This window comes from Ornithorhynchus anatinus, chromosome 7, assembly GCF_004115215.2.
Source record: "Ornithorhynchus anatinus isolate Pmale09 chromosome 7, mOrnAna1.pri.v4, whole genome shotgun sequence".
NCBI classification, from domain to species: domain Eukaryota; kingdom Metazoa; phylum Chordata; class Mammalia; order Monotremata; family Ornithorhynchidae; genus Ornithorhynchus; species Ornithorhynchus anatinus.
Window position 1 is genome coordinate 64176544 of NC_041734.1, and position 15027 is coordinate 64191570.

General features: G+C 51.5%; 1 protein-coding gene and 1 non-coding gene across 3 annotated transcripts in view; both read right to left on the reverse strand.

The window, feature by feature from the left end:
• PLXNA2 (plexin A2) overlaps positions 1-15027 on the reverse strand; it is a 252846-nt gene that overhangs the window by 208824 nt on the left and 28995 nt on the right. For both annotated transcript variants that reach the window (XM_029069154.2, XM_029069155.2), the window contains exons 2-3: positions 10315-11583; positions 1182-1364 (exon numbers count right to left, since the gene is read on the reverse strand). In XM_029069154.2, coding sequence (XP_028924987.1) covers positions 1182-1364; positions 10315-11502 — 1371 coding nt within the window. In that variant the 5' untranslated portion in view covers positions 11503-11583. The remainder of the gene's footprint in view (positions 1-1181; positions 1365-10314; positions 11584-15027) is intronic.
• TRNAK-CUU lies at positions 8246-8318 on the reverse strand. The gene has a single exon. It is a non-coding gene; the product is annotated as a tRNA-Lys (tRNA).

The following is a 15027-nucleotide window of genomic DNA, read 5'->3' on the forward strand; positions in this document are numbered from 1 at the left end:
TGGCTGCCCATCCATCTCCGCATCAAACAGGAACTCCTTACTGTGAGTATTAAGGCACTCAATAAACACTTCCTGTCCTTTCTCACCTCATCGATCACCTACTACAACCCAGCCTACACACTTTACTCCTCTAATGCCAACTTACTCACTTTACCTCAATCTCATATATCTTGGCGCTATTCCCTTTTCCGTGTCTTCTCTTTGGCCTGGAACTCCCTCCCCCTTCATAACCAACAGATTACACTCTTCCCACCTTTGAAACCCTCCTAAAATCATATCTCCCCCCAGAAGCCTTCCCTCACTAACCCCTCATTTCCCCTACTTACCCTCTCCTCTCAATCCTATTTATTGAATGTTTACGGTGAACAGACCACTGTACTAAATGCTTGGCAGAGTATATTAGAATAATATAATGGACATATTCCCTGCGCACAATCAGCTTACAGTCTAGAGGGACTCCCTCTGCATCATCTGTACTTCGTAACTATTTGACATTCACCCCACCTCTAGCCCCACAGCACATATCCATCTTTAACTGACTTTAAGTTCTGTCTCCCCCTGTAGACAATAAGCTCCCTGTGGGCAGGGAGCTATCTACTCTGTTGTAATGTACTTTCCCAAGAGGTTAGTACAGCGCTCAATAAATGCCACTGATTGATTAATCAGGGTGGGTATCCTCACTGTGACCTCTTCCTTCCCCAAGGTTGAAGGGTAGGTCTCCTCCTTTCCTACTGCTGTGGTAACCCCTTCAATGCCACAGGTAAGCCCCCCTCAATCATTCAATCATATATAATAATAATAATGTTGGTATTTGTTAAGCGCTTACTACTTGCAGAGCACTGTTCTAAGCGCTGGGGTAGATCCAGGGGAATCAGGTTGTCCCACGTGAGCGCTGTGCCCAGAGCAGACTGTAAGCTTGTGGTGAGCAGGGACATGTGTCTTCCAACTCTGTTGTATTGTACTGTTCCAAGTGCTTAGTACGGTGCTCTGCACACGGTAAGTGCTCAATAAATGTGACTAATTAATTGATTGACCCACCACACCAGCCGAAGACTCCATTTGCACCCCAAGCCGCATCCCCAACCAGCTCAGCCCATCTGGGCGGCTGTAACACAGTGGTCAGCCTTAGCCCCCGGAGCGGTTAACCAAGCTGGATCTCCGTCCAGGATCCCGGGACTTACCTTCTTGAGCTTGCCACTCTTGGTGCCCACAAAGATCACACTGTAGCCGTTGTAGACGTAGGAGGCGACCGAGGTCATACGGTCTCGGGTGGAGGTGAACAGAGTGAGGCCTTCCACGGGAGATGAGCCCCCCAAAGGCTGGTTGATGTCCAGCCCACAGAAACTGTCGTCGATGGGGACCGGCTGGAAGACAGAGGACCATGGTCAGTGTGGAGAGGAGGGGATCAGAACAGAGGACCCTGGATCCACCCCAGTGTTTACCACCATGCTTGACACAGTCAGGGCTTAACAGGTACCACCATTACTATTAATATTATAGTGCTTGGCACATAGCAAGCGCTTAACAAATCCCATGATTACTAAGTCATGTTGGCCTAAGGGACAGAATAAAGGACCGGAAGTCAGGAGACCTGGTTTCAAATCCCTGCTCTGCTGGAGTGACTCTGGCCCAGCCACTTAATTTATCTGTGCCTTAGTTTCCTCATCTGTAAAATGAGGAGTACATGCCTGTACTATTTCTCTCTCAGACTGGAAATCCCAAGTGGGATTTTTATTCATACTCTCATTCTTTAGTCTTTATTTATATTCATGCCTTTTCCTCCTCTAGACTGTAGCTTATTATGGACAGAGAAAGTGTCTGCTAATTCTGTTGTATTGCACTCTCCCAAGCACTTAGTACAGTTCTCTTAAGATAGTAAGTGCTCAATAAATACGATTGATGGGTTGCGGACTGGGTCCCATCTGATCGCATTGTATTTACACTGGTGCTTACTTCAGTGCTTGACACATAATAAACGTCCTGCCCATGTCCTGCGTCTGGCCTGAAACGCCCTCCCTCTTCATATCTGCCTGACCATCACTCTCCCCACCTTCAAAAACACACGCCCTCCAAAAGGCCTTCACCGACTAAGCCCTCATTCCCTCTTTTCCTACTCTCTTCTGTGTTGCCCTGACAGTTGTGTTAAGCACTTACTATGTGTCAAGCACTATAAAGCAATGGGGTAAATATAAGATAATCAGGACCCTGAGGCACACAGTCAAAGAAGAAGGAAGATTAAGTATTGAATCCCCCATTTACAGATGGGGTAACTGATACAAGCTAATCAGGTCGGACACGGTCCACGACCTACATGGGACCAACATTATTATTATTTTCTGCTGCGTGACCTTGGGCAAGTCACTTAACTTCTCGGTTTCTCAGTTACATCGTCTTAATACCCATTTTACAGACGATGTAACTGAGAAACCGAGAAGTTAAGTGACTTGCCCAAGGTCACGCAGCAGAAAATAATAATAATGTTGGTACTTGTTAAGCGCTTACCACTGTTCTAAGCGCTGGGGTAGATACAGGGTAATCAGGTTGTCCCACGTGAGGCTCACAGTTAATCCCCATTTTACAGATGAGGTAACTGAGAAAAGTGACAGAGTCGGGATTTGAACCCAGTTCCTTCTAACTTACAGGCCCAAGTTCTATCCATCAGGCCACGTCGCATCTCGTAGTCCAGACTGCTTCTCACTGATCGACTTGTATCTACCCTAGTGCTTGGCATAAAATACACACTTTACCAAAATCACAATTACTTAGCTGGCTAACCCTGAAAGAGTTACCACTCTTGAAAAAGCGCCTCCTCAATTCTTATCATCTTCAGGGACAAAAAAGCCTTGGAGAATTGTCAGTGGAGAGTCCTTCTCTGAGGCCCCAACCTGCTTCATCCTTCCCATATCCCCCATCTTCCTGTGGACACAGAGCTTGTCCCTCATAACCAAAGAGGAGGCGGAAATAGACATTTACCCTCTTCCACTGACCTCCTCATACCCTAACAGAGAACCCAGGGATTTATTAAATGATATTAGACCGTGAGCCTCCAAGGGACAGGGATCATGTCTAAATCTCACCTGTGTAATCTCTCCTAGTGCTTAGTACAGTGCTCCCCACACAGTATTATCACCAGTACTTCTACCTGTCCCACGGCCAAAAGCAACACCCTGTTAACACTGCCCTCCCCCCACCCCTCCTGGGGCAGAGAGATACCACTGAGTCCTGCCATCAAATTGTCCTTCCTGGGCGTAAACACTTCGGACGGTGGAAGGAAATGACTCGAGAGAAACCGCCACTGACCGGGAGAAGCCATTCCCTCCGCTGCTACCCAACCCCTCCTCCTTCCCTCCTGCAGCTTCCCCGGCTCCCACCAGCTGCTCCAGCCCTCTGATAAGAGCAGGCTCTTGGCCAGTGTCTTCTACTAGTCTGACTTTCTCCCCGCAGAATTGGCTGAATAATCTATAGGCCTTTTCATTAACTGGGGTTTCCTTTTTTTTTAATGTTATTTGTTAAGCGCTCACTATATGCCAGGCACTGTACTAAGCGCTGGAGTAGATAGATACAAGCTAATCTGGTTAGGCACAGTCCATGTCCCACGTGGGGCTCACAGTTTTAATCACGGGGCTCACAGTTTGAATCCCCATTTTACAGATGAAATTAAGTGACTTGCGCAAGGTCACACAGCAGACAAGTGGTGGAGTTGGGATTAGAACCAAGGTCCTACTGACTCCAAGGCCCAAGCTCTATTCACGAGCCTACTCTGTTTCTGTCGGCCTTAAAGGAAGTGGAAAATCATTCCTCTGGGATGTGGGACACATGGGAGAGTTTCAACCCCGACACCTTCCAGGTATCCCAGTGGGGAGGGAACAGGTCATTCCACTGCTGTCGTCTCCTTCCCAGGCCCAGCCTCCCCTCCCCTGGATAATAATAATAATAATGAAGAATTATGGTATTCGTTAAGTGCTTACTATGTGCCGGGCACTGTATTAAGTGGTGGGGTGGATATAAGCAAATCAGGTTGGACACAGTCCCTGTCCCACATGGGGCTCACAGTCTCGATCCCCATTTTACAGATGAGTTAACTGAGGCACAGAGAAGTTAAGTGACTTGCCCAAGGTCACACAAGTGGTGGAAGTGGAATTAGAACCGATGACCTTTCGATTCCCGGGCCCATGCTCCATCCACTATGCCATGTTGCTTCTCGTCCCTCCTGGATCCCTCCCTCCACTCCCCCCTCCCCGCAGGCAATGGCTTCTCCTGGGATCCCTGGGGGAGACTGTAGCAGCTTAGGATGTGGCCTCTTAGACCCCAGGTGTCAGACAAATACAACCTCTTGGGGACTCAAGCAGGTGTGTGTGCTCATCCTCTTTCCCTTCCTCCCCTGCCTCCTGCTCCCCGCCCCCAGACTCTGCAGGATATTCACAGGCGGGTAGGACAGGGGCTATTCTCGAGATTGGGGGTGGGGGGGGGCATGAATAGAGAAGCAGCGTGGCTCAGTGGAAAGAGCCCGGGCTTGGGAGTCAGAGGTCATGGGTTCGAATCCCGACTGCCACTTGTCAGCTGTGTGACTTTGGGCAAGTCACTTCACTTCTCTGGGCCTCAGTTCCCTCATCTGTAAAATGGGGATGAAGACCGTGAGCCCCACGTGGGACAACCTGATGACCCCGTATCTCCCCCAGCGCTTAGAACAGTGCTCTGCACATAGTAAGCGCTTAACAAATACCAACATTATTATTATTATATGAGTAGGAAAGCCCTAGCATGGGCCAAGCCTGAGACTGCACGCCCCAAGTTCTTAGTACTCCAGAATAGTAGCAATAACTTATTTATATTAACGTCTGTCTCCCCCTCTAGACTGTAAGTTCATAATGAGCAGGGAACACGTCTGTTAATTCTGTTGCATTTCACTCTCCCAAGCACTTAATACAGTGTTCTGCTCGTAGTGATTGCTCAATAAATATCGACTGATTGATTGAAAGTAGTGCTAATATTCATTAGGCACTTACTGTGTGCAGAGCAGTGTATTAAATGCTGGGAACGAGTACACAAGTGGGAATCAGAACTGGTCTAAAAGGGTCAGGCTTTTAGGCTTCTCGGCCCCCAGACTGATTCTCCTCCCCGAGTGTCTCAGCCGAGACTTGGGTGGGGTAAGGGGGTGGGGGTTGGGGGGTCGGAGCAGATCCCTGCCAGTGATCTCATCCACCGGGCAGCCCCCAGTGCAGTAAACCTGGAGGCTGAGCTGGGCTGGGCCCAAAAGAACCGGGCCAGGAACGGGACAGGCTTGGACACCTGTGGGATTCGTTCCCTGCACCCTCCTCCCCACAAGTAGGGTGAATGGGAGGGAGGCGACCCTCAGTAAACTCCCCACAGCAATCTGCAGCTGCCAGTGGGACCCAGAATCACCCGAGGTGAAGTGAGCGTCACGAGGCACTTGGGCCTCCGGCCGGTACTAGCCACGTCCAGTTCTGGCCCCTCCCAGAAGTAAGGAACTGCTGGCCCAGACAGGCCCTGTGGCTCAGTTCTCATGGGGCCAGCCTGAGATGGAGCAACCCCAGGATAGATATGGTTCCAGGGGTGAGGCTGGAAGTGGGAATCACTGGGCTCTCCTGGGATTCCAGCCCAATAAAAGTGCTAGGGCTGGGGGCAAGGGGGAAGGGAGAGGCTGAGCTGTCACCCCCTCTCACCTCCCACTGAGGGACAAGTCCAGGCACATCTCAACGTGACTGCAATGCCAATGGGTCAGGAGTTGTGTCGGTTTCCTCTCCCTGACTCAGGAATCCGCTATTTCCTCTCAACACTGGCCCTCCCACCTGCTGTCAAATGTCCAGTCCTCAAAGGACTTAACCCTCACATTTCCTCATTTTCCCTTGCCTGCTTACTGTTCATGTTCCTGGCAAGTCCCAGAGGGAAGCCTCGGGGTGGGGGGGCTGGTGTTTCCTTGCCCCTCTCCGCCGACGGCGACGTTAGCCTCTCAGCCATTGGGCCCCCACCGTCCCGGGTGCCCGACGACCCTCTGCTCTGAATTTGGAGGAGCGCCTGGGAGAGGGGACATTCAGTGAGAAGGCAGGGAAGGCAAGGCACCCAGCTGGGAAAGTCTATTAATGAATTATGGTACTTCTTAATTGCTTACTATGTATTAAGCACCGTTCTAAGCACCGGGGTAAATAAAAATCAATCAGGTCAGACACAGTCCCTGTCCCACATGGGGCTCACAAACTCAGGAGAAGGTTGAATCCCTTCTTGACTCTAAGCTCACTGTGGGCAGGGAATGTGTCCAGGAATTGGTATGTAGTACTCTCTCAAGTGCTTATGACAGTGCTCTGCACACAGTAAGCACTCAGTAAATATGACTGATTGATTTTACAGATGAGGTCATTGAGGCACAGAGTAGTGAAGTCATTTACCCAAGGTCACATGGAGGCAAGTGGCAGAGGTGGAATTAGAACCTAGGTCCTTTGGCTTCCAGGCCCGTGCTCTTTCTGCGAGGCCACTCTGTCTATTCTGAACTTCTCAGCTGCTCTCCCTATCCCCCCGGTCCTCATTTCCTCTGTTCTCCCCTTCGGCCCGGCTGCCGTTATTGATGATTAAACAGTTCTTGGCAGCCTGCATATGTAAACTTGTTTTGCTTGATGTCATTAGTATCCGGACATCATATGGATAAGCTCTAGCTCAGAAAACCCAGCTTTGGCTGACACCTTTCGCATTCTGCTCCAACAGAATCACACAATCCCCACCCCTCCCCCAATTCTTTTCTTTCCAGCTCTACCCTAAACTCACACCCTTCCTTCTAGCTAACTAGGCCTTCTTATGGCCCTGCAAAGTCAAACCTTCCTCCCGTCTCCAGGCCCATGCTGCGGTTCAATCAAACCAATCAATCAATGGTATTTGTTGAGTGCTTCCTAGGTGCGGAGGACTATACCAAGCACTTGGGAGACCTCCGTACAACAGAATGAGCGGAAGCATTCGCCGCCCATAACGTGCTTACAGTCGAGAGGGGGAGATAGACATTAATATGAATAAGTTATTTATAATAAGTACTTTAAAGATAGGTGAATAAATGCTGTGGTGTAGGGAGTGGAACAAGTATCAAATACTCAAAGATCACAGATCAAAGAGCAAGGTCACAGGTCCTGGTTGTCCCCCATTTACATTAGAGAAGCAGCGTGGCACAGTGGAAAGAGCGTGGGCTTGGGAGTCAGAGGTTATGGGTTCCAATCCCGGCTCTGCCACTTCTCAGCTGTGTGACTGTGGGCAAGTCACTTCACTTCTCTGTGCCTCAGTTACCTCATCTGTAAAATGGGGATTAACTGTGAGCCTCACGTGGGACAACCTGATTACCCTGTATCTACCCCAGCGCTTAGAACAGTGCTCTGCACATAGTAAGCGCTTAACAAATGCCAATATTATTATTATTATTATTCCTGGCCCCCAGGCCCCTCTCCCTCCCCTCCTTTCCCTCACCACCTCCTCCGGGAAGCTTTCGATGGTTAACTCCGTTCACTCTCCAACCTGCCAAGACATTTTAGCTTCCCTTCCAGAGAGCTTAACTCATCTTTGTCTCAATTGCACCCCTATAGCCCTGCTGAAGTTAGCTGTCCTTGCGTCCAGGTTCCCTCCCCTGCTGGACTGTGAGCTTCTTGCAGGCCAGCTCTGTTCCCTACCTTGTAGGTTTGTCATCCCGCCTCCTCAGTAGCCAGAGAGAAAGGGAAAACCCAGATAGGATTCTTGAGGATCCGACAGTGTACCGGGGGAGATGGTTCAGACCCTGTCCTCATATCCAACAGACCACCGTTCTCCCCGTCTTCGAAACCTTACTAAAATCACATCTCCTTCAGGAAGCCTTCCCCGATTAGCCTCTCATCTCCCTGCCTTATTCTCCTTCCCTTCTACATCACCTAGGTATTTTCGTCCATACCCCCTAAGCACTTCGATGCTCACCCCACCCCCAGACCACTTAGGTAATAATAACAATGTTGGTATTTGTTAAGCGCTTACTATGTGCAGAGCGCGGTTCTAAGCGCTGGGGGAGATACAGGGGAATGAGGTTGTCCCACGTGAGGCGCACAGTCTTCATCCCCATTTTACAGATGAGGTAACTGAGGCACAGAGAAGTGCAGTGACTTGCCCACAGTCACACAGCTGACAAGTGGCTGACAGGTGGCAGAGCCGGGATTCGAACCCATGATCTCGGACTCCCAAGCCCGTGCTATTTCCACTGAGCCACACTGCTTCTCTAAAAAGACTGCGCCCAACGTGGGGCTCGAACCCACGACCCTGAGATTAAGAGTCTCACGCTCTACCGACTGAGCTAGCCGGGTACCTAACCCTATACTCCGTTGCTTCCCTCCATTTGTACTAATAATAATAATGGCATTTGTTAAGCACTTTACTACGTTCCAGGCACTATACTCAACACTGGGGTAGGTACGATAATTGGGTTCAACACAGTCCCTGTCCCACTCAAGGCCCACAGTCTTAATCCCCATTTTACAGGTGAGGTTAACTGAGGCACAGAGAAGTGACTTGCTCAAGGTCTCACAGCAGACAAGTGGCAGAGTAGGGATTAGAACCCAGGTCCTTCTGATTCCCAGGCTGGTGCTCTAGGCCATGCTGCTTCCTTGTGAAGTCCCACAAGGTGTGGAAGCAAGGTTCAACCTCCAAGGCCATGAGCAGCCAGAGGGTCATTCGAGAACAGGAGGATGCATTTTGGGGCTAGGGGGAGGGGTTCAGAGGGTCCTTTGAGAATGGACCCTAATAATAATAATGTTGGTATTTGTTAAGCACTTACTATGTGCAGGGCACTGTTCTAAGCGCTGGGGTGGATACAGGGTCATCAGGTTGTCCCACGTGAGGCTTACAGTCTTAATCCCCATTTTACAGATGAGGCAACTGAGGCACAGAGAAGCGAAGTGACTTGCCCACAGTCACACAGCTGACAAGGGGCAGATCCGGGATTCGAACCCATGACCGCTGACTCCCAAGCCCAGGCTCTTTCCACTGAGCCACGCTGCATTTTAGGGTCTCTCTCCCCCTTTAGATTGTGGGCAGGGGCCACATCTATCAACTCTATCGTACTCTCCCAACCACTCGGACAGTGCTCTGCACACACTAAGCACTCAATATAAATCAAATTTATTGAGCACTTACTGTGGTGCAGAGCACTGTATTAAGTGTCTGGGAGAGTACAGTATAACGGAGATGGGAGTCACAGCGTGGCTCAGTGGAAAGAGCCCGGGCTTGGGAGTCAGAGGTCGTGGGTTCTAATCCCGGCTCTGCCGCTCGTCTGCTACGTGACCTTGGGCAAGTCACTTCACTTCTCCGGGCCTCAGTTCCCTCATGTGTAAAATGGGGATTAAACTGTGAGCCTCACGTGGGACAACGTGACTACCTTGGGTCTACCCCAGCGCTTAGAACAGTGCTCGGCACATAGTGAGGGCTTAACAAATACCATAATTATAATTATTATTCCCTTCGAGGAACTGATGATAAATACCCTATTCTACCACCAGTAGCTGTAAAGCCCAAAGAGGCCCGGAACCCCAAAGCATCCACAGACATTTACACCCACAACTTCCAGCGAGAAACCTAAGAGCTCGAGCAGGAGCCGAAGCAACTGAAGTCAGGTGGGATTTGATCAATTGATCAAAGGTACTGATCGAGTGCTTCCTGCGGGCGGAGAGAGCACTGTACTAAGCACCTGGAGAGGAGCGTGGCTTACTGGATAGAGCGGGCCAAGGAGTCAGAAGGACCCAGGTTCTAACTGCGGCTCCGCCACTTCTCTGCTGTGTGACCTCGGGCAAGTCACTTCACTTCTCTGGGCCTCAGTTCCCTCATCCATAAAATTCATTCATTCAATAGTATTTATTGAGCGCTTACTATGTGCAGAGCACTGTACTAAGCGCTTGGGATGAACAAGTCGGCAACAGATAGAGACAGTCCCTGCCGTTTGACGGGCTTACAGTCTAATCATGAGGATTAAGAGCGTGAGCCTCTTGTGAGACAGGGACTGTGTCCAACCTGACTAACTTGTATCTACCCCAGGGCCTAGGAGAGTTCTTGGTACATAGTAAACGCCTAAAAAGTTCCATAATCATTAAAGTAGAACACAAGACTGAGATCCCCATGGAGGACAGGGACTGTGTCCAACCTGAATATCCTGTATCTACCCCAGCACCTACAACAGTGTCTGGCACTTAGTAAGCGCTTAACAAATAGCACAAAAACCAAGATTCACCTGGGAAGGCTCCTTGGAGGACGGAGGCCCCGTGGGCCCGACGGCCTGAGAGGAGGAGGAGGAGGAGCCGGCACACTTACCGCCTTGGTGCACTGCACATCCTTCCCCAGCAGCCAGTTGAGCTCCAGATTGCCTTCCCCTTGGTAGCAGGACTGCAAACGCTCCTTGATCCGGCCGTTGACAGCCCGGATGGGGAAGACGCAGAGGGCCGAGTCGTCAGGCGGCTGGTGGTACTGCTTCTGGCCCTTGGAGAAGATGGCGAAGAGGACGTCGTCCCGAGAGCTGACGTTCAGGGCCCGGGCCAGCGTGTCGCCGGGCTTGGCGAGGTAGGCCGCCTGTAGGAGGCGGTACTCGACCGCGCCGCGGGTGCAGCCCAAGGGCAGGGACACGTACGAGTGGAACTTGGGGTCGTCCTGGCACAGCCGCACGATGCGGGACGTGTAGAACAGGTCCCCGGCCGAGTTGACGGCCACCCCCTCCGGGGTCTCGGGCTGGACGGTGAGGAAGTAGACGAAGCCGCCGCTGGCGAAGCCGTAGATGTAGAAGATGTCGAAGTGGGAGACCAGGGCCAGGGTGTCGGAGGGGATCTTGATGAGCGAGGAGACGAAGTCGCTGTGCAGCTCGTAGTCTAGCATGGCGGAGGACTCGGGGTCGCGGGGCAGCTTGCGGCTGGACAGGGTCGGGAAGTAGTCCTGCTTGCCGTCCACGGCCGTGCCGATGAACAGCTTCCCGTCCTCGCCCTCGGAGCGCACGATGACGCCGTACATGGTGCCCGTCTTGTTCACGCTGGACAGGTAGTGCTCCTTCTTGTGCGAAGGCTCCACCAGGATGAAGAGGTCGTCGAGACGCAGGAGTTTGCAGACGCCCTGGTACAGGCTCCCGCAGGCCAGCAGGCGGTTCTCCGAGTAGTCGATGAGCAGCAGCTTGTTCACGTTATTGGTCGGCGTCAGGACCTCGCTGCACGGCTGGACGATCAGGGGCGGGTAGCAGGACTTGTTGTCCTCCTCGGGCCCGGTCTTGTGGGCCACTTGGACCGTCAGGTTCCCCGACAGTTTGTACACGCGGTTGATGGCGCCCACGTACACCGCCCCCGTGTCTCGGTGCACGGTCAGGTGGTTGAAGGTCCAGTCGCGGTTCTCTGAGTGGAAGGTGCTGAACGGAGCGGCGCCGGCCGGGCGATGGGAGAGCAGCACCCAGACCACGGAGAGCAGGGATAGTGGCCGGCCGGCCGAGGCCACTGCCCGGGGCCGGGGCCTCCTCTGTGCCATCGTGAGGGGAAGTGGGAAAGGAAACCGGTCCTTCGAGCTCTCGCGTTTATTCCTCCTTTCTAGGAGGGGGCTCACATGATTCTGGAAGACACAAAGCAGACGTGATTGAGCCTGGGGAGATGGACAGACTGCTCACGGTACGGTGACGGCATCGAATCTCCCCCCGGCCCCCAACGCACCCGTGCTCCGGCACATACATACATCTTGTGGGTAGGGGACATATCTACCGACTCTGTTATAGTGTATATTGGGAAGTAACACAGCCTTGTGGAAAGAACTCGGGATTGGGAGTCAAAGGACCTGGGTTCTAATCCCAGTTCTGCCGTTTGCCTGCTGGGTGACCTTGGGCAAGACACTATACTTCTCTGTGCCTCAGTTTCTTCATTTGGAAAATGGGGATTCACTCCTACTCCCTCCTACTTAGGCTGTGAGCCCCTTGTGGGACGGGGGCTGTGTCCGATCTGATCAGCTTATATCTACCCCAGCGCTCAGTACGTACAGAAAGAGCTTAACGAATACCACGATTACAATGTCTCGGGCATGACTAAGGGAGAAGCTGAGAAGCAGTGTGATCTAGGGGAAGCACAGCTGGACTGAGAGTAAAAGAGATATGGTTTCCGTCACTTGCCTGCTGGATGACCTGAGGGCTTGTCACTTCACTTCTCCGGGCTTCAGTTTCATTCAAACAGGGTTTGTATCGAGTGCTTACTGCCTGCAGAACACTGTACTAAGTGCTTCCTCATTTGTAAAATAGGGTTTGAATTCCTGTTCTCCCTCCTATGTATATGGTGAATCCCTTGTGGGGCAGGGCATAATAATCTTGAATCTTCCCCAACACTTAGTACAGCTCTTGGCACTTAGTAAGCCTTTAAAAATACCATTATCATTGTTACCGTTAATAATAATAAGGATGATGTTCATAATGATTGGCTGTGGAAACTCTGCCTGTCATAAACCCTACACGTGTCCCGGGTCCCCACTCCAGTATTTTTTTTAAAATGATATTTGCAAAGCACTTACTGTGTGCCAAGCACTGTACGAAGTACCGGGGTAGATACAAGATAATCGGGTTGGTCACAGTCCCTGTTCCACATAGGACTCACGGTCTTGATTCCCATCTTACAGATGAAGTAACTGAGGCCCAGAGAAGTGAAGTGACTTATCCAAGGTCACGCAGCAGGCAAGTAGCGGAGTTGGGTTTAGAATCCAAGTCCTCTGACTCCCAGGCCAGCCGGCTCTTTCCACGAGGCAATTCTGTTTCTCGGTATCATCAGGAGATGCCCCCAGCACTGTTGGAGTTGAGAGGCTTTCGTGGCTCAGTTTTAACATCAAGGCCCTGGTGCCCATGGCGATTTTCACCTGGGGTAGAGGTTCCCTTGGGGCTCTGCACTAGGACATTCCAACATGGGTTCAGGAATCTGCTGCTACCATCCCATGACTTGATCATCCCAAAATAATAATAATGTTGGCATCTGTTAAGCGCTTACTTCGTAGAGAGCACCGTTCTAAGAGCTGGGGTAGATACAGGGGAATGAGGTTGTCCCACGGGAGGCTCACGGTCTTAATCCCCATTTTACAGATGAGGGAACTGAGGCACAGAGAAGCAAAGTGACTTGCCCACAGTCACACAGCTGACAAGGGGCAGAGTCGGGATTCGAACATTTGACCTCTGACTCCCAAGCCCGGGCTCTTTCCACTGAGTCACGCTGCCTCCTGGGTTGGGTGTTGAGGTCAGGAAGAATGCCGACTGCCACCCTTCACTGTGATAGTGATCCCCAACCCCCCACACGCATGCACAAACACAATTTGCTCAGGCTATCTGTTATAAGAGGTTTTAACTAGTGATTACTTGGTTCAGGGTTCCAACAGCAACAATAATTGGACAACAGAAGCCGCGTGGCTCAGTGGAAAGAGCCTGGGCTTGGGAGTCAGAGGTCATGGGTCCGAATCCCGGCTCTGCCACTCGTCAGCTGGGTGACTGTGGGCAAGTCACTTCACTTCTCTGGGCCTCAGTTACCTCATCTGGAAAATGGGGATTAACTGTGAGCCTCACGTGGGACGACCTGAGTACCCTGTATCTACCCCAGCGCTTAGAACAGTGCTCTGCACATAGTAAGAGCTTAACAAATACCAACATTATTATTATTCAAACAGAGCTAGGAATGATCAAGCTGTTCCTGGACCTTATTCCAAATTTAAACTCAGGAGACTCTGCCCACCCGCACCCGCTGCTTGACCCTCTTTAGCAGCTCCTCTGGGGACAACTAGCCACAGGTCCTTCCCTGGATTTCAACCTGCTACTGGCTTTCTTCCCTATGAGAAGCCCCTGGGTATTGCCTCACCATGTGGCTCTGGAGTTTGCCCAAAATTTTTTAACCCCCTTTTTCTCAGCCAGTTCTTCCCCTAATAATAATTGTAGTATTTCTTAAATACATACCAGGGGCCGAGCACTAGACTAAGCCGGTACCCAACACTGGGTTCTAATCCCAGTTCCGCCATATACCTGCTGTATGACCTTGGGCAAGCCACTTCACTTCTATGTGCTTTAGTTCCCTCATCTGCAAAATGGGGATTCAATACCTGTTCTCCCTCCTATTTAGACTGAGTCCCATGAGGGACCTGGTTATCTTCTAACTACCCCGTGCTTAGTAGTGCTCGGCACATAAAAAATACTTAGGAATTACTGAAGTTATCATTATTACTACTATTATTCTTGAAAATGGGTGGACGGAGGATGGCCCGGAGCTGTTGCTCAGACTGGACGCAGGATCCTCCTCCCCACACACACACGGGGTTGGCGGGGAGAGGGATCTTGATGGTGGAGCCTGCCTGACTCCCCACACTTAGCTGAAACCTGCAACAAGTTGCTATTCAAGTCCGTTGGGCAGCAAGAATTTCCTGGACCAAGACAGAAACCGGGAGAAGGAATCACAGGCAGGTGGGAAGGTCACCCTGGGCCAAGAAAGTTGAGTTCAGACAAACTCAGATGGACCCACCCATGTTGAAAGTGGAAAACTTCCTGAGGTTACTCAGGAGGGGCTCACTCCTGGCTCCATCCGACCAGGTTATTATTAGACCGGATGGAGTCCTGAACAGGCTGATAACATCCTACACCTCAGCAGCGGCGGCCCCACAAGTCGCCTTGCCCGAGCGCCAACAGATTCTTCCTGGGGGTTAGAGGGGAGGGGGCGGTTGAGCAGCTCGGGCTACCCTTGTGACAGGCAGTGCCCCCCACATCCCCACTCATCCTCTCCCAGCACCACAGGCATCTGCACCATTCTGGGGGAGGGGTGCTTGGAGTCCCTGATCCCAGGGAGGGTTTCCTCTGGAAGGGGAAGGTAGTGCTGGTCGGCCAGCATGGGTTCGAGAACTGACATCAGAGGCTTCTAACTCAGCCCTTCCGGCCCCACGCACACCAGCAAGTTCTCCCAACGCAGGCATATGTTTGGAAAACTTTGGAGTATTTTTAGCCGCGGCCCGGGGCCGGTCGAGGGCGGCAAATCCCGTGAGAGGGGAGGGAAGGAA